Here is a 17,924-nt window from a genome sequence, read left to right as displayed (position 1 = left end):
CTAGTGGTGCACACAGTGTGCGGGCCAGGACCTCTGCTGACACTGGGACCAGACTAACATGGGGTCAGGACCTCTGCTGACACTGGGACCAGACTAACATGGGGTCAGGACCTCTGCTGACACTGGGACCAGACCTCCATGGGGGTCAGGACCTCTGCTGACACTGGGACCAGACCTCCATGGGGGTCAGGACCTCTGCTGACACTGGGACCAGACTAATTTGGTATGTCAACTAGTGGTGCACACACTGTGTGGGTCAGGACCTCTGCTGACATTGGGATCAGACCTACATAGTCAGGACCTCTGCTGACACTGGGACCCGACTAACACGGGGTCAGGACCTCTGCTGACACTGGGACCAGACTAATTTGGTATTTCAACTAGTGGTGCACACACTGTGTGGGTCAGGACCTCTGCTGACATTGGGATCAGACCTACATAGAGTCAGGACCTCTGCTGACACTGGGATCCGACTAACACGGGCTCAGGACCTCTGCTGACACTGGGACCAGACTAACATGGGGTCAGGACCTCTGCCGACACTGGGACCAGACTAACATGGGGTCAGGACCTCTGCTGACACTGGGACCAGACCTCCATGGGGGTCAGGACCTCTGCTGACACTGGGACCAGACTAATTTGGTATTTCAACTAGTGGTGCACACACTGTGTGGGTCAGGACCTCTGCTGACATTGGGATCAGACCTACAGAGAGTCAGGACCTCTGCTGACACTGGGACCAGACTAACATGGGGCCAGGACCTCTGCTGACACTGGGACCAGACTAACTTGGTATTTTAACTAGTGGTGCACACAGTGTGCGGGTCAGGAACTCTGCTGACACTGGGACCAGACTAACTACGTATTTTTACTTGCGGTGCACCCAGTGTGCAGCTCAGGACCTCTGCTGACACTGGGACCAGACTAACATGGGGTCAGGACCTCTGCGGACACTGGGACCAGACTAACATGGGGTCAGGACCTCTGCGGACACTGGGATCAGACCTTCATGGGGGGCAGGACCTCTGCTGACACTGGGACCAGACTAATTTGGTATTTCAACTAGTGGTGCACACGGTGTGTGGGTCAGGACCTCTGTTGACACTGGGATCAGACCTACATAGAGTCAGGACCTCTGCTGACACTGGGACCAGACTAACATGGGGTCAGGACCCTCTGCTGACACTGGGACCATACTAACATGGGGTCAGGACCTCTGCTGACACTGGGACCAGACTAACTTGGTATTACTACTTGTGATGCATACAGTGTGCGGGTCATGACCTCTTCTGACACTGGGATCAGACTAACTAGGTATTTTTACTTGAGGTGCGCCCAGGTCAGGACCTCTGCGGACACTGGGACCAGACTAACACAGGGTCAGGACCTCTGCTGACACTGGGACCAGACTAACATGGGGTCAGGACCTCTGCAGACACTGGGACCAGACTAACACAGGGTCAGGACCTCTGCAGACACTGGGACCAGACTAACATGGGGTCAGGACCTCTGTTGACACTGGGATCAGACCTCCATGGGGGTCAGGATCTCTGCTGACACTGGGATCAGACTAACTAGGTATTTCTATTTGTGGTGCACACCGTGCGCGGGCCAGGACCTCTGCTGACACTGGGACCAGACTAACTTGGTATTTTTAATTGAGGGGCACCCAGTGTGCAGGTCAGGACCTCTGCTGGCAGTGGGACCAATTAACTTCGTATTTCTACTTGAGGTGCGCCCAGTGTGCATGTCAGGATCTCTGCTGACACTGGGATCAGACTAACTACGTATTTTTTTATTTGTGGTGCACACCGTGCGCGGGTCAGGACCTCTGCTGACACTGGGACCAGACAGATATGGTCAGGATCCCTGCTGACACTAGGACAAGACTAACATGGTATTTCTACTAGTGATGCACAGGGTCCGGGTCAGGACCTCTGCTAATAGTGGGAACAGACTAACTTGGTATTTCTAAATGTGGTACAACTAGTGTACTAAAAAGTAGTGCTTCATAAAAGTAGGCTTCATTAGTGTGGAGAGCACAAGCGCTGTGGCCTGTTGTAATCCCTCAGTGGGCTTTTAACCACGCCCACTCTTGCTATTCATTCTTTGTTGTGCTGGTCTTAAATGCTTAATTTATTGGTACAATTTGGTGAAAAGTCCCTCCTTTGCGCGCAGAGTTCCCTCGCTGGAGATTTCACTAAGTGAACATTTTTGTTGGCCATCACACTACATCATGCATTATCCTGTTACAGCGCGTGATGGTCCCGCCTCTGGTTTTGTTTTGCCTTTCATCCCAGCCGCGATCCTTTCTAGACATTCACGCAGGGAGCCAATAATTCATGGCGACCGTGGGGCTTTGAATCTGCTTGCTTAAATGAACTCTTACTTTTTATTTTCAATTTATGTGGCAAGAAAAGTCCGGTTAGAAATTTACAACCCTAATAGCTATAGCTCGAGCAGAGACCTCATCCAATCAAAAGAGGGGCTAGGGCTATGCCCTGTGGGAGCAACCAATAACCGATGGGACAACAGGAAAGCCAACCAATGGTCATCAAGGCCCTCCATGTTCATGAGCCAGCCTTGCTGTTGTAGGCAGGATCTAACAAACAGCCCTTTTTAAGCTTTGTGTATGCAGGGACATTAGTCTGTTGAGGCGGGCAAGGGTGCTTCTCTCTCTCTCTCCTGGGGCAGCAGAATTTCTGCATTTGTTCATTTCTTTGTTGAATCAGTCATCAGTCCCAACATCAATGTAAGGACTAGTCCAGAGGTGACGGTAGCAGGAGTATTGAATTTTAGACTGTCCGGAGATGATGGCTTGCTAAATGCCCGACCTATGGGCTGCGCTCTTGTCGGTTCCGGGCGGACACCCAGGAATACCTTGTGTCTCCCAGCTGGATTCCCCGGAGCACATGCCATGGCCGGTGCACAATTCCTCCTCCTATATGCAGTTCTTTGGCTGCTGCACGCTGGACCCCTCCGAGCATGCACTGTGGTTAGCGGATACTAAAAATTTATTCTACTTAAGAGCAAGCTCCTGGATCAACCAACAGAAGATGAAAGCTTAAGCCAGACAAGATCTGACCCAGGGAAACCCATCACTGCAGGCACTTTACCCCACAAAGTCACACTGCTACCCCAACCTCCACCCATGAACAGGATGTTAAGTTAAAAGCCTGGACGAACTTCTCCGCCATGGCCACAAGCAGCTCTGCACCTGGCCAACCAAATAGGACACAAGAGCCTCACATTTGAAAACTACGGGTCTGATTCAGATCTCGGTAGATGGAATACTGTGTCACAAACATGACTGAAATCCTGCCTGCCACATTAGAAGCTCTACAGGATATCATGGGATCGTAATATGTCGGTTATTCCCCTCCGCTAAGATCTAAATCACTGGACTCCACAAGACTCCCCTACATCAGATTTCCTCAGTTCACATACTTGATTGACACACGAATCAAAGATGCTGCACCATGGAGGCCAATCCTAGGGTGGCTATTTGGACCCCCCCCCGTCACCTGCTGCCAGCCAGGAAATGCACAAGGAGATGTTATTGATGGTCTACTACAAATTAGTTACCTTCCACTTGTTCCACTAAGTCACAGCCCAGTCTCAGAAGGATGTCGGTCTGTTCCACATTGGCATTTTAAATGCCCCCATTAGCCAGAGTCTAGTATCTCGCGATAATTAATTTAAGACCACCACACCCACAATTTTAGGCTGGTGCCCTAAAACCAGACTCAAGCAGAACCCAAACAATGCACAAATCAGGGGCTGTGATTTGTGAACACGACACTCCCCGGCACATAGTGAAGTCCCACTCACAAAAGGCACTGGCATGGTAAACAGACGGATTCCTCGTGCAAAACCTGTTAAAAAAACATTTTATGTGTTGAACAGATCACATATTTATGCACAATACAACTAAAGCTCTCGAAATACCTAAAGGACTGCACAAACACAAGTATTTCAAAAAAAAAGTTTTATAAGAATCAGAAACACCATAAATAAACTGACAGAAAAACTGCATGATGTAACAAAAAATTCTCATAAATATGATCACATTTTAAAACAAACCCAACATTGTTATAAATAACTCATGTTTACACGCCATAAATCACTAAAACGGTCTGCAACAAAGCAGCAACTTGAGACGAGTGAAAACAAAACTTACAGCTTGTGAGTCACTTGACCAAAACAAAGTATAACATGTAAAAGATCCTGTACCCTGGGCGCCCCCAACCACCCACTGCTGAGCAGTGGAGACCCTGACAAACAGGAGTGCCCCATGAAGATGGGTACACCGGCATCACAGGTGGGATGTTCACTAGTTGGCCCCAGATGTGCATTAGGACGTGTCCCACCAGCCACCTATCAGGAGGAACCAGAACACAGCTGGGCCTTGAATCAGATAGAATGGCAGTGCAGCCACAGGTGGGATGGTCGCCAGTGGGCCCAGACGTGCTTTAGGACCTGTGCCCCACCAGCCACCGAGCAGAAGGGACCAGAACACAGCTGGACTGTTAATCAGATGGAATGGTGGTGCAACCAGAGGCCGCAGGTGAAGTAGGGAAACGTACATGTGACAAAGGACAGAACACTGGGTTCTTGGTACCCTCTTGATTGGACAAGTATCAACAGCAGTCATCGCCTGCAAGTTGCATTCCCTGCCAAAAGAAATAAATAAAAAAATAAAAAAAAAGTAGAAATCTTGTTTGAATGCAGCCACCACTTTCCGGCTCACTGTGGCATGCACTCATGGGCGGTGGGTGCAAAAATGCGCACACACCTGTAAACCCTCCCAAACAGGCGTTACTGGCACTTGGCACAGATACTAAAGTGCCAGGCCTGAAGTGCGCAGGAAGCCTGCCTAGGTCACCGGCCACAAGGAATGGCGGGACCTTAAACACAGGGTAAAGTACAAACCTTGGCATTCACTGCAGGGGACATCTCTGGAAGAGCCCACGGGGGGCCACCAGCAGAGGTGGGCATACAGGCTGCAAGTAGAAAAACCCCCAAAGAAGCCCTAACATGGGGGAATTTGCACCCAGAGGTTCCGGCACAAGATGGCAACTTCACTAATTTGGAATGCCCCCCCCACTCCCTCCCAACTGCAATTACGACACCCTACCCATCCCGATGTCTACTGCAGGAAGTCAACGACACCTCCCTCCGTTTGCCCCATCCCGTGCCCAAACTCAGGTAAGTAGACAGTGTGTCCATTTGAAGGTTTCTCCCTGAGACTTTAATTTAAAAAAAAAAAAATAAAGACGTGCAGCAGCGTGCTTTCGGAGATTGCTTTCACACCCACCCTAAAAAAAAAAAAAATTAAAATAAAGTATGCAGCTTTACACGGCAGCAGCATCGTTATTGGCACACACCGGGCCAATGTGGGTGAGCATAAAATGTGTGCTTCATCAAGGAGTGGTCCTTCGCTCTGTGGCGAGAGGACCACCTAACATGGTACAAACGCGCAGGCACAGTAAACTTCAAGCCATTGTCAGGTCTTGAGGCAGATTGGTGCAAGTCCACACCCCTCGTAATGTCCTTCTGTCCGTGTGGCAGGAAAGCCCACCCTCCAACGTCCTGCCAGGTCCTTGGCATGGTGGTCCTTTGTAGACGCCACCATCCACTCAGACAACTGAGGTCACAACGCTTGTGTCTGGATATGAAGGGACCTCTTCCCAAACAGTAATGGTTGCCCTGGCACCCTTGCCAGGGGGGCTTAACCAGGCCTGCCCACAGTCCATCTTCTGCAGACTCCCGTTGCTGTGTGCCATGCGCCTGGCACTGTAGAGACGGTCTGCAGGCCACGCCGTGGATCCCATCTGTGTCCACTCCACTGGTGTGGTTGACCAGCCTCCATGTGGCCTCACCACAATCCCCAGATGTCTGCAGGTCCCACAAGGGCAGCCGCCCCTGGGCCAGGCCCAGTCCACGCGGCGCCCTTCGGTCACCCAATCCTCAAAGCCACGTGTGGCTCCTGATGTGTCCTAGGCCCCAGTGCTACAGGCTCTCGTGACTGCTGGTGGTCTCTTTGGTGGTATTCAGCTCTGCCAGGGTCTTGCCAGTCAGCCAGGGGTGCGACAGGATCTGCTCCACGGACGGCCTCTCGGATGGGCGTTTCGACAGACACCATTCCACCAGATGCTGGCATTCTGTCAAGGGACCAAGAACACACTGGTTAGCAAAGGGGGCGCCAGGAATTCTGCATTACTGGTGGTGAGCCTGGCCACCTGCTAAAGAGCCCCAGAGCGGATGATGCAGGGCAGGCTGCGAGACTAATCAGTGCTACTGAAATTATGAGGTTGTGGCGCAGCGGCGCTTTCCGCATAATTATAGTTTTTACACATAATCCATCATCTGCCACATAACCTGATGATTTTAACAAAAGTGTTCCTACCTTAAACGGTTCAAAAGTTACAATAAATAAATACAAATGCAGCAACATGTGTTACCGTGCAGTGAAAGGCGCTCTACAAATCAACACTGGTCGCCTTTCTGTTGCTTGTAGCTTTTTTTTTTTTTTATGTTAAACTGGGGGTCACCTAATGTCCATGCAGTTTTACTAAGTTTCAAAATCTGACAATGAAGTCCTACTGTTAAAAAAGGTGCTGCATAATTTCACTTTTGTCGCATAATTTGGCCGTTTCCTGCCGCATAATTACAAGATACATTAGCCATAAAATAGCATCCTGACCAAGTAGTAGTAGTAAAGTGTCTGGTTCACAGTCTTCTCTGAAGGCGCATAAGCCCTGTACCCCTGCTCACGAGCTACAGCACCCCCACACAAGAAACCTCCCAAGCGCAAGGGGCTCACCTCGAGACAGCCGGCATCGATACTGGATCTGCCCCTGCAGGATCTCTTCGTCGTGCTCGAAGGGGATGTCCCCACAGACCATGTCATACAGCAAGACCCCCAGGGACCAGACCGTGGCCGAGCGCCCGTGATAGCGGTGGAAGCGAATCCACTCTGGTGGGCTGTACACGCGGGTGCCTGTGGAGAAAGAGGCGAAATTAAGAATTAATGTCATCTGTCCAGGTCAACATTGCAACATCATGCGTGCCAAAGGGCGCTGAAGCACCGCCACAAACGTAAAACATGGCGATAACGCTACCTGCCGAGGAGCACACGTCTCCTCAAGTAGGACGCCAGGATTGGTACCCAGGCTTCCAGAACAGCACTAGTGCAGCAAGTGATATTTTGAGGGCTACTTTCTGACTGTAAATTAGCCACATTAGAAAAGGAATCCAGCCACTGGGCTGTCAGCTTTCAGACCACATGGAGGAAACTGGCCAACACCAACCACCCAATAGAGGAGCCATGGCAATAATTACTGTTTGGCACCATCACTTGTCACTGTGCAGTGATCTTCCACCTTTCTGAGCGAATATGAAATATATATATATACACATATACACACACACACTTTAAAGTAATACCTGCTCAGGCCACCATTAGAGCTTTGGGTGGCAGCACAAGGACAGACCAAATTGGCATTTGAGTTGCAGCTAGTAGATAAGTGGCACTGGTCTGTGCAGACCCAGGGGAAGTGGGTGGTTTAGGCTACAGTGCCCTTCTGTGAACACTTTGGACCCCGGCCAATACCATGGGGTATACTATTGCAACTTGCTCCACCTGCCATTATTGTAGTGCCCAGCTGTGCTTCCAATGCACACACTGGATAACTCAGTTGCTTCTAGGCACTGTGACCCATGAGTAATAAAAAAACATTTTCACCTGTGTGAATTTTGGGGGGGGGGGGGGGGATGTTAAGCCAGAGTCACACAGGCTTGGAGCTCAGACTCACCATCAAAGTCTGTGTAGACTGTGTCCCGGAGTAGCGCCCCGGAGCCGAAGTCGATGAGCTTGAGCTCAGCTGTCCGCAGGTCCACCAGGATGTTCTCGTCCTTGATGTCGCGGTGTACCACCCCACAGGCGTGACAGTGGCGAACAGCATCCACCACCTGCCGGAAGAACTTGGCAGCCAGCTCCTCGCAGAGCGGGCCCCGCTCAGTGATGAAGTCGAAGAGGTCCTGCACCGGCTCCGGCCGCTCCAGTACCAGGATGTAGCTGTCTGAGCGCTCATACCAGTCGAGCAGGCGGATGATGCCTCGGCAGCCTGACGACACCTTCTTCAGGAGCAGGATCTCCAGGGGGACCGTCACCCCATTCTGTGGAGGGGAAGAACAGAGACCGTCAGCATTCCTTTCCCCCCTTTAACTCCAGCATCCCATGCCACCCAAACAAATAAGAACATTTTATTTGTTGATGTGCAAATGATTAGTGTTTTCGGAAACCCAGTTTTCACTGATTAATGCATTGCATAGTTTTATCAGCAAGGCTGCAACTCAGTGGGAAGGTTTGTGGAAATTTCTTGGAAATGTAATGTCTATAAATTACATGATGCTGTAGCACGGTTAGTAAAATATTCATTGATGGCAATGCTATTAGTAAACTAAGAAGTCACAGATCGTGTATACAATATATGTAGGCTAGATTCTTATTATACATGAAGCATGGTTTAGTGTATTTAATCAAACAAAAGAGGGTTTTTGTGCAGCAGAAATGCTGAACTCATTTGAATGTGCCCTCGTTTGAGAAGGAAGGAAAGGGCGACTAAAATAAAATATTTGCCTAGATTCACACAATTTGAGACCTGTTAACGGGTCAAGTACATTTCAGTTAGGCCGAGTTGATCATTCAAGCTACTTGACTAGCAGGTTTAGTAACAATTTTATGATTTTTCGAGGCCTGCACCCCATCAAAATTAAGCATCCCATGCTACCCCTCCAACTTCAAGCATTCCACCCCTTCAACTCCAGCATTCCATTCCACCCATTTAACTTCAAGCATAACTACCCAGAAGCCAGGCTGACTGCCCCACTCACCATTTGTTTATATTCCCCAATCCGGTCCTTGGCCACGTGCTTAATTGCAACCTAAAACAAGACAAAAAAACATACATTTATTAAGGGAACTCCAAGAATTCAGTCCAAATCTAAAACATCTAGAATATCGTAATCCTAGTGGCATGTCTTGTCTAGAGTTAAAATCTAACACAAAATGTCTTCACATTAAGCAAAGCTTCGTTAATGAAAGTTTTACTACTGAATTGTTAGGGGCAAAAGGGCAAACTTATGTGGCGCCCAAGGGCAGGTTATCCAGTGGACATGAAGGCAGAGCAAACAGATTCATTGTTTCTCCAGTGGCACAAAATCTTACTAAGGTAAGTGTGCCTGGAATTTAGGAGCACGCGAAACTTCGAATTTGTTGTTGCGTAATTACGCATAATGCGCAAGTGGCATTTGTATTGCCGTGCAAAATACACTCTGGACACGACCACTTCACGGCGTAATTTTAGGAATTCAGTATACTAAGAAACAAAACTACCGAATTCACACAGGCTAACAAAGGTGACCATGGCTTAGCCAGGATTACATCGAACTCTGTTCTGCCATGTTGGCTAGAACACTAAATATTTTCTTTTTAGAGGCACACTATTTAATGTTCCGCTGATAATTAAATCAATGTTGTGTTCCATTTGAGAATCCGAAGGTGTGTTGGCTGCAGTCTCATGCACTCCATGCAATGAAAGAGCTAGGCTAGCCAGGGGGCACAGGAGCCCTGGCACAAGGCCCCGGGGCACAGACGCCACTCACCGGCAAGTCATCGCTGAGCCGGACCCCCGAGTACACCGTGCCGAAGCCCCCGCTTCCGATGACCGGGCCCACCTTGTAGCACTTCTCAAAGGGCTCCTTCACTGCAAGAGAAACCATCACATGTCAATATTCAATGCAAATCCTTGAAGATGCCAGGCACATTATGGAACATGCACTCTCCGCGCGCGCAGCTGAATGCTAAGGTTGTGAAATGATGGAAATGTTACACAATAAGGATAGTGTTGGTTTGTCAGAGGTCACACGGTGATTAGTCGGAGACGCCGGGATTGGGTTTCTGGACTAGGTGCACGTGCATTTACTCAATAGATCACGTGCACAAACCACCCCCCTGGCATCACACCACAAAGGTGGCAGGAGACCCCGAGCAGCTACAGGAGGAGATGGGGGCAACCCCTGGCAGGGGCACAACCCATCCCCTCCGGTGGTCTCAGTCTGGGGGGGACCCAGGCCAGAGCTCGGCTCTCTGCTGCCCCCACGCGGGCAGCCCCGGTACTGCAGCTCAGGGCGCAGCATCAGCACCAGCACGTGGAGACCACCCTGCAGCAGGGGCGCGCCTCCGCCCTGGAGGGGGGGTCTCCATGCCCGGGGAGTGCCCCCCTCCCCCATGCAAGAGCAGGGACACACCCTTCAGTCACCGGATAGAAGCCACTGCACCCCGGGGGGGGGGGGCACGGGGTGCAGTCAGAAGGCGCTGGATGCGATGCTCCCGATGCCGGCGGGAGACTCCCGACCCTGGAAGCACAAAATGCACTAAATTGCCTCACCTTGGAAATGCAGTCTCCAGATTATGTTTTTGGAAAATCTCCCACTTTCCTCACCCAAAAGGTTGGCAAGTACGATTTAGTGGCATTTCATGCTAAATTCACACGGGAGGTTACCCTAAAAACGCAGCTCCCTACGGCGGAGTAATGAACACCGGGAAGTCCTTTCACACACAAAGCATGTTCTAGACGCCGCCCTCCCTGGTGGGACGATGCAGAGTTCTATAGCGCCTCGATCCCCCGCGCTGCAGAGTTCTACTGCGGCCACAGGGGGAGGGGCGGAGGCAATACTGCTGGAGCATTTAACAGTCCCGGAAAATGATGCACCAGTCTGCAGCAGATGCCCCCTCCCCCAGGTAATGCCGTCCCGAGATGCCCCCCCAGCAAGCATGCATGGGAGGGCGGGCCCCCAACGAGGCACTAGTGCACCCCCCAGCCGTCCCATGTCCCCCAGGTGCCCCGGCCGGTCCCCCCCCAACCTCACCTGCCGGGCAGGGCCCCTGCGGGGGCGGCAGCAGACCGGGCTCCTCCTGGCGGTAGTGGAACTGCACGAGGCAGGGCAGCGCGTGCGGGGCGAGCAGCATGGCGGGTCTGAGCGAGCGCGTGCTGCCGGCGGAGCGGTCTCGTGCAGTAAGAACCACGCGGCTGCAGCCCTCGTGCGCTCGGACGCCGGCTGCTACAAATAATGCTACAATTCTTTCAGCGGCGCCAGCCAATGGCAGGGCCGCGCCAACTACGAACCGCGGCCCCACCGCCCCGCCCGGGCCAATCAGCGCGAAGAGGGGCGGGGCCTCCGTTTCCCGCGCGGCTCTGCGAGCCCCTCCGCGTGACGTCAACAATGGGAAGCGCGCGCTGCCATTGTGCTGCCTCTGAGGGGCGGAGAAGCCCAGGGTTCAGCCCAGGACCTGGGCCCGCACCGGCCATCTTGAGCTCCTCCCGGTGCGGCTCGTGCAGGGTCCTGCGCACGTGCACGGCTGCACCCACTGCAGCAGAGCAGGGTCCCCCCAACGGGCTCCCTGAATAATGCACGTTTCATTGCATCCTCGAAGGCCACCCCTGGGTCAACGAAAGCATTGAGCATTAATGGGCATTTCTGCAGAGCTGAGGACGAGAAGTGAACGCGGATCATTAAAGGTGCAGAATGCTTTACACTAAAGATGTCACTTTCCATCAAATACTCATGATGCATTTTACGTCTGTGCAATGTCAGCACAGTGCACATAGAAATGGGGATTTTAACAATAAGAATTGCAAACGCAATGCAGGGGTTTGTGCATTTCCGAGGTTGGCTGTGTTGCAAATTAACCCGCACTTTTCCTGAAATCACCAGTTCAATTCAAAGGCCTCAGTAAAAAAAAATCCAACTGAATTTCCTCCTTTAAGTCAAAGTGCATTTGTCATAACAGTGTGGCCAAGACTAAAATTATCTGCCTAAAATTGTAAAGAAAAAGTTAGTAACATAGGGAAAAGTGCCAATGCGCTTCAAAAGAGATCGTTAGGGAGTTAGGCCCAGACTCATACCTGCATTTTGCCATCGTTTGCAGCAAAATGACTGCAGTGAAACTACCCATTAGCCCCAAAATGCCCCTCGTTTTCATTTAAATGTAGGCCCCTGTTTGCATGCAAATGTCCACTATTTGCATTTAATCGCCCTTATTTAGCAGGGAGGTAGTGGTACATAAGCCACAGGCACTCCTTGGGAATTCATCTAGCCCGCTGGCCATGTCTTGCACAACACAAGTCTCGTGGTGTTCTCAAGCGCTGCTCAGCGTCACGACGCCTCGCCAAGGGCAGTAAGCGCTATATAAATGCCATCGAATTTGAACCAGTAGTAACCCTACAACGCCCCCGCTCCAACCCTCCCTCGAGGCAAGTATCAACAGATTGGACATATCATGTAAAGGCAGATTACAGCACACTGTTTCACGGAAGTGACATGATGCAGGCCACGCCCACTCACTTTATAGTGCTAAACTTCCCATGACCGATCGATCTGTCTCACCCGCCACCCACTCTTAACTGAGTCTCTCTTAATTGCTTCCTTGATGGGGTCTTTGGGGGAGGAAGGGGGTCGTCGCATTAGTTTCTCATTAAAGCATCAAAGTTTGGTCCAAATCCCTTTCACATTTGCATTTTTCTGCGACCCTAATCACCGCCCCAATGTTTGTCCAGCCTCCCTGCCGATGTACAGTTTGAAGCCACAGCTGCTTGGGCCCCACACCCCACCTTCAGTTTGGGGTGACAAACCTCAGACCACACGTGCAACTGGCAAGCACACATAACAAACAAACAAAAACTATCAAACAAACAAAAACAGACGCCTTCAAGGCTGTGGCACAGAAGGGCCAGATGGGACTTCAGTTTATGAAAGTTTGCAGTTCGGATTTCCCTAAAGTTTGTTTTTTTGGCGTGGATCCCCGTAAAAAACAGAGCAAGAATGCACTTCTGGGGCGACGAAGCCCTGAAAAAGCAAACAAAAGAAATTCCTATTGTACCTGTAGAAAAGATGCCACCAGCCTTGCAATACAGGCACTGCTGCTGTCCTCTATGTGCCCAGGGGCACACCGCTGGTATGCAGTGTCTGCCCTAATCTCACCCATCATCTGTCCTGGGCACTTCCCTTTGTTTACTCGTCATTATCTGCAGCCAGGCCGGCTGCGAGCTACTGATGTGACCGGTCGGCCAGCAAACACCAGCCCTGGGCGACCTCCTGTCCAAAGGGGTGGGGGCCATGCAGCCTGGAGGGAACACCCACAATAACTACAGAACTCATTTCAAAGCAGAAATTGCTAAATAATGCCCTTAACACGACAACTTGTTCTTTACACAGCGCTTGAAGGCCCACTGTGATAGCCTAGCGCTCTATTAATTGACGTTAGTTTTTTTACTGAATAAAACAGAAACTTTCTACCGTGTTACTCTGTTTCTCTTGTAACGCTCTCTGTTCTATTGTAAAGCGCTCCGACACTCTTAGGTAAGAAGAACAGAAGCAGTGCGATTCCATCTCCAAAGAGGGTTATCGACCCCCCCCACCTCCCATAAACCACCCCCAGGAGCCTTACAAAGCCGGACCAACCAGAAACCCCAAACCTCACAGGCCCATATGCCGCATTCCTCGGAATCTGGGAAAACTAACCACACGATGCGCCAGCTGAGGTGTGCAAATAACACACTCTGGTGCCCGATGTGATGCCCACGTGAGCGCTTCGCACGTGTCCTGTGGGCGGCCATCGAACCGCACAGGGCAGAGCCTGATGGGTCTTTTGTAATGTGCATTTAAAACTTGGTGTCCTTCCATAAACCAGACATCCATAAGGCCAAAGGGACAGCATGTTCTGGGCCAAAAGTTTGTGTTTTTACAGAAAAAAAGTGAATCTCACTCCAAGCTGTGGAACCCTCACACACAAGCAGTGAGTGAGTTCCCTGAGGTGTGATATTGGGCTCTGAAGTGAGTCACACACACAGTGTGTGGTCCCTGACGGGTGAGACTGGGATCTGATGTGTGAGACACACACAGTGTGTGGTCCGTGATGCCTGAGACTGTGATCCTTGAAATGTGTAACACTCAAACCCAGTGAGGGTGTTCCCCGAGGAGTGGGACTAGCTGGTGAGGTGTAGGCCTCACACAAAGAGTGAGTCTCTGCCCTCTGAGGCGTGAGATACACCCCCCCCATGGGCGAGGCCTGGTTGACCCCCCCCCATCATCACTCCCAGGGGACTGCAGCACTCCAGATCAGGGTGGAGCTGGCACCTCACTTTGTGAAGATTAGTGAAATGCCTTAGAGGGGGTGGACAGCCGTCGCCCTGACCCCCGCAGGGCTAATGGCCGCAGCAAAGGCCCCGACAGCCACTATTGCTTACTGATTTACTGGGCGAGTAAAAATACCCCACGGCCCACCGAGTGCCAGCGTAAATCTGCTGACAGACCCTCCTCCGGTTACAGCCTGACCCCTGACACCCTTTAATGACCCCCAGGGGAGGGGAGGGAGACACAATTTGGGTTTCTCGCTCAACTGCTCCCAGGGGGCCCTGGCAGCTGTCCTGTCACCCCCAGAGGCGACCAATATCGATAGGTTAATCAATACCTAGCAGCTGACACCACAGCACGCGGTGGGGGAGGGGCCACCCTGGTGCACTTGGGGCAGCTGTGGGGATGAAATCCCAAGCAGAGCTGCACTGCCCACAGAAACATCCGTCCAAATGCAGAACATCACTGCCCAAAGTTCAGGATCTCCTTTGAGGAAACCCTGCACTGTCCCTTTAAAAAGAAGCTGCCCTGCCAACTGCCCCCACCAAATGCGCAAGAGCCATCTTCAGGGGGGGCTCCCACTGCCCGTTCACATAGGGCGACCAGATTTTGGATCTCAAACTCAGGGACATTTCTCAAAATGAAAAAGAGGACAGTATTTTTATATCATCTGAACGATGCAGACTGACAGCCCCCATCAACCTGGAATCACAGAAAGGTCACTAAAAATGTAAAAGTTTTTTAAACCCACTAACAGACATCTAAATTAATTTGCTTCCGTACAATAGCTGCAACTGGCCCAGCTATGTAACACACAAAAATCATGCATCCCTCTGTGTTCAGCTAAATTTCTCTAAAACTGCCGGGGGAGCTGGTGAAAAACCAGGACTGTCCCGGCAGATTCGGGACTCCTGGTCACCCTACGTTAAAAGTACAAGAGCACTGCCGGGCAGTGACAATACTGCAGCTAAAATGATAAAAAACGCTGAGAATTGCAGGGAGAGGTAAAACTATCTTACCATGAATGAACTCGGGTGTAATAAGGAAAACTGCGCTCACGCGGTGCCACTGGGTGGCGCTGCTGCGCACGAATCACGGTCCCTCTGCAGAACTCGGGGTATGGGAACAGTGCCTTTTAGGGGCCCGAAGGGATCTAACCACACAAGTCACCACTGAACTCCTTATTCAAAAGTGCGTAAGAAACTTTCCTTTCAGCGCCCTGAAGTGACGTGCAAGAGTTTTATGGAACTTTGTATAAACTTTGTGCTGCCTGACTATATATCCGTGTGCCACTGCCGATCACCGTCACCACTGTGCTCCCTACTAGGCGCTGTCTTCCCGCCGTGAATAGGGGACATTGCTAACATCCTTATATGATCGACTTCAGAAGGATGGAAGGCGGAGTGGAATTCACAAATGTGAACATCTGCAGCACGTGCGTCAACCCACTGAGCGCCCTTTCCGAGCGCCTAGGGGGCTATTATGTGCCACGACCCCCACCGGTCTCACTATTGCACGAGCCTCTCCCTGGAGCCGGAAGCCCACCCATGACACTCGGGGTGGTAGTGTCACGCGTTGGGCGGAGGAGGGGTCTTTAACCATGGAGAGACCCAGGAGGCCCCCCTGTGTCAGCTGCACACTTTACATCCACCGAGAATACGAACACTCAGCGCTCCCCCCTCTCCAGCTCCAAAGTCGTGATTTCTGAGTGATGAGTCACCCTTCCAGTGAAATCCTCCGAAACTAGTTTATCGCCCAAGAATGCTCCACATTCCTCTCACGGTGCCTCGAAGCAGCTGCTGGGGCGCGGCCCGCTAGCCACAGGCCAACTGTGAGCCCCAGTCCCCCCTCAGCATCACCGGCCCTGGCAGGACCCCCAGTGTGCACAGCTGACTGCCCGCTATGTCGTGACAGTGGCTTCAGAAGCTGGGGTGGGAGCCGGGTAGCAGATACCCTTCTGCAGCCCGCAAGGTACATTACAAGTTTCAGCAGGACCGGCTCCACCTTTCATCTTCTTGAAAACGATAACATTACACCATTGAGTTGGGTATTTAAGTGAAACACCTGGGCCTGATTTCAACAGTCTCAGATGAATAAAAGCCTGATTGCTAAGCTTGATTTCTAAACTGTGGACTTCAGTTCTGGCAGATGCGGGCCCCCTGCACTAGTCCACATTCCAGCCTAAGTTGACCCCATGCTTGTTTTTTTCCAGTTCACGGTCTCCCCTAAAACGCAGAGGGGCAAGGTCTGCAGACATACCAAGGCACCCCGTTTATTTCCGAAGCGTGGCATGCCGGGACAGCGGACAACAACCATGGCTGTCCAGTGTGGCCCCTTCGGCCTCTCTTGCCTTGGCATCTAACAACACTACTTATGCCCGGACTTTAAACCCTTCGCATAAAGCTAAAATCAAACTACAAGTCCCAAAATGCAATGGGCCACCGGATGAAAAAACAGAAACTTTTGACCTCTTCTTTTTCACTGTTTCCCTCTGGCATCCCTCTTGCACTCTGCACCCTTGCCGGCCCTCTTCTCTGCTGTCCACTTCTGCCCCCCCCCCAACATGGAGACAGGTTTGCGCTATATGTGGCAGAGAGATACCGGGTACCCCACATGGCCGCTCACTTGACAGGTGTGCAGCAAACTACTAGCAAGGCTCAGACTGTGCATTGAACATTTCAAAAACAAATATTTTTACCCAGCTCCGCATTTCATCCACTGCACACGTTAAAATGCACTTCAAACTGCACTGCAAGTCACTTTCGAACCGTGCATCGCCGTCCTGCAAAGCAGGGCGCAGGGAGGCAGGTCTGGACAGCAGCTGACGATGCACATTATAAATACACACGTATATATTTACATCAGTAACTACTTATGTGTGGCATGCATGTGCAGCAAGCTGCGGGGGTCCTGCTGCCGCAGGGTCCGAGGACAGGCTGCAAGGGACAGGTTAGGATCTCCGCTGGATAAGACTCAGTCTTTCATCCGCCAGAGGTCGATAAAGAGAGTGCCACGACGGGCTAATGACGTTTAACAGCGCTACAAATTTGGAAAGCTGTGTCCGCAAGCGCTATGTAGGAGATTATGCAGCGCTTACCGACTGGGGGTGGGTCCTCCTTGGATAAAACCGAGTTGCGGATGTAGTTGTGAAGTTTGTGTTGGTAGATGACCTGCACGGTGGACATGGTGGTGCTTCTCCGGCTCCAGTAATTCCCTGAGAAATGTGGGCGCTATGTTGTGGGCGCTGTAAAGTCAGTCCGTCCGGCTTCAGCCACCCCTTGCTGCCTCTCTCAAAGCTGCCTCCTCTGACACTGACTTCTGCTTCAAGGACTCTGCATCTCCTGCTGCTAGGAGGCCCCGCCCCGCCCTCTGCCTCAGCCAATCACAGCCCTGGGGCTGGGGAAAGGGGCGGGCACCGGGGCAACAACAAACCTGTGTTTGTTCCCAGCCCTCCTGGTGCCAGGCTGGGGGGCTGCCCTCCTCCCTGCTGCTGGTGCCAACCTCTCAAGTGAAGCCACCCCAAAGAATAAAACCCTCACTCGCTTCTCAGCGCCCTCTTCACCCCCACCACTGCTGGTACCTAAAACCCTACAAATTCCCAACTTCAGAAAAAAACGCCAGTGACGTCAGCTGGCGAGTGCCAGTCCTTGGCAGCAGTTGGCACTCACTCCTGTTCTACGAAAGCAGGCCGGGCTGTTGGGTAACACTGCAGCCTGAACTTAAAG

General features: G+C 51.6%; 1 protein-coding gene across 2 annotated transcripts; it reads right to left on the bottom strand.

Annotated features, from left to right (window-relative positions):
• Positions 1 to 3,973: 3,973 nt before the first annotated feature.
• On the bottom strand, positions 3,974 to 17,531 carry LOC138258884 (serine/threonine-protein kinase pim-1-like). 2 transcript variants are annotated; one of them, XM_069206196.1, is made up of 6 exons: positions 17,297 to 17,531; positions 9,670 to 9,770; positions 8,899 to 8,949; positions 7,818 to 8,181; positions 6,827 to 7,003; positions 3,974 to 6,164 (listed from the first exon to the last, which is right to left on the bottom strand). In XM_069206196.1, exons 1-6 carry the CDS (start codon positions 17,382 to 17,384, stop codon positions 6,013 to 6,015), a joined length of 933 nt encoding a protein of 310 aa, XP_069062297.1. In that variant the 5' UTR covers positions 17,385 to 17,531; the 3' UTR covers positions 3,974 to 6,012. The 2 variants fall into 2 exon arrangements, with proteins under 2 accessions (XP_069062297.1, XP_069062296.1); XM_069206195.1 differs by lacking the exon at positions 17,297 to 17,531 and adding an exon at positions 10,936 to 11,500.
• Positions 17,532 to 17,924: the final 393 nt, after the last annotated feature.

This window comes from Pleurodeles waltl, chromosome 9 (genome assembly GCF_031143425.1).
Source record: "Pleurodeles waltl isolate 20211129_DDA chromosome 9, aPleWal1.hap1.20221129, whole genome shotgun sequence".
Lineage (NCBI taxonomy): Eukaryota > Metazoa > Chordata > Amphibia > Caudata > Salamandridae > Pleurodeles > Pleurodeles waltl.
This window is presented reverse-complemented; position numbering and strand designations above follow the sequence as displayed.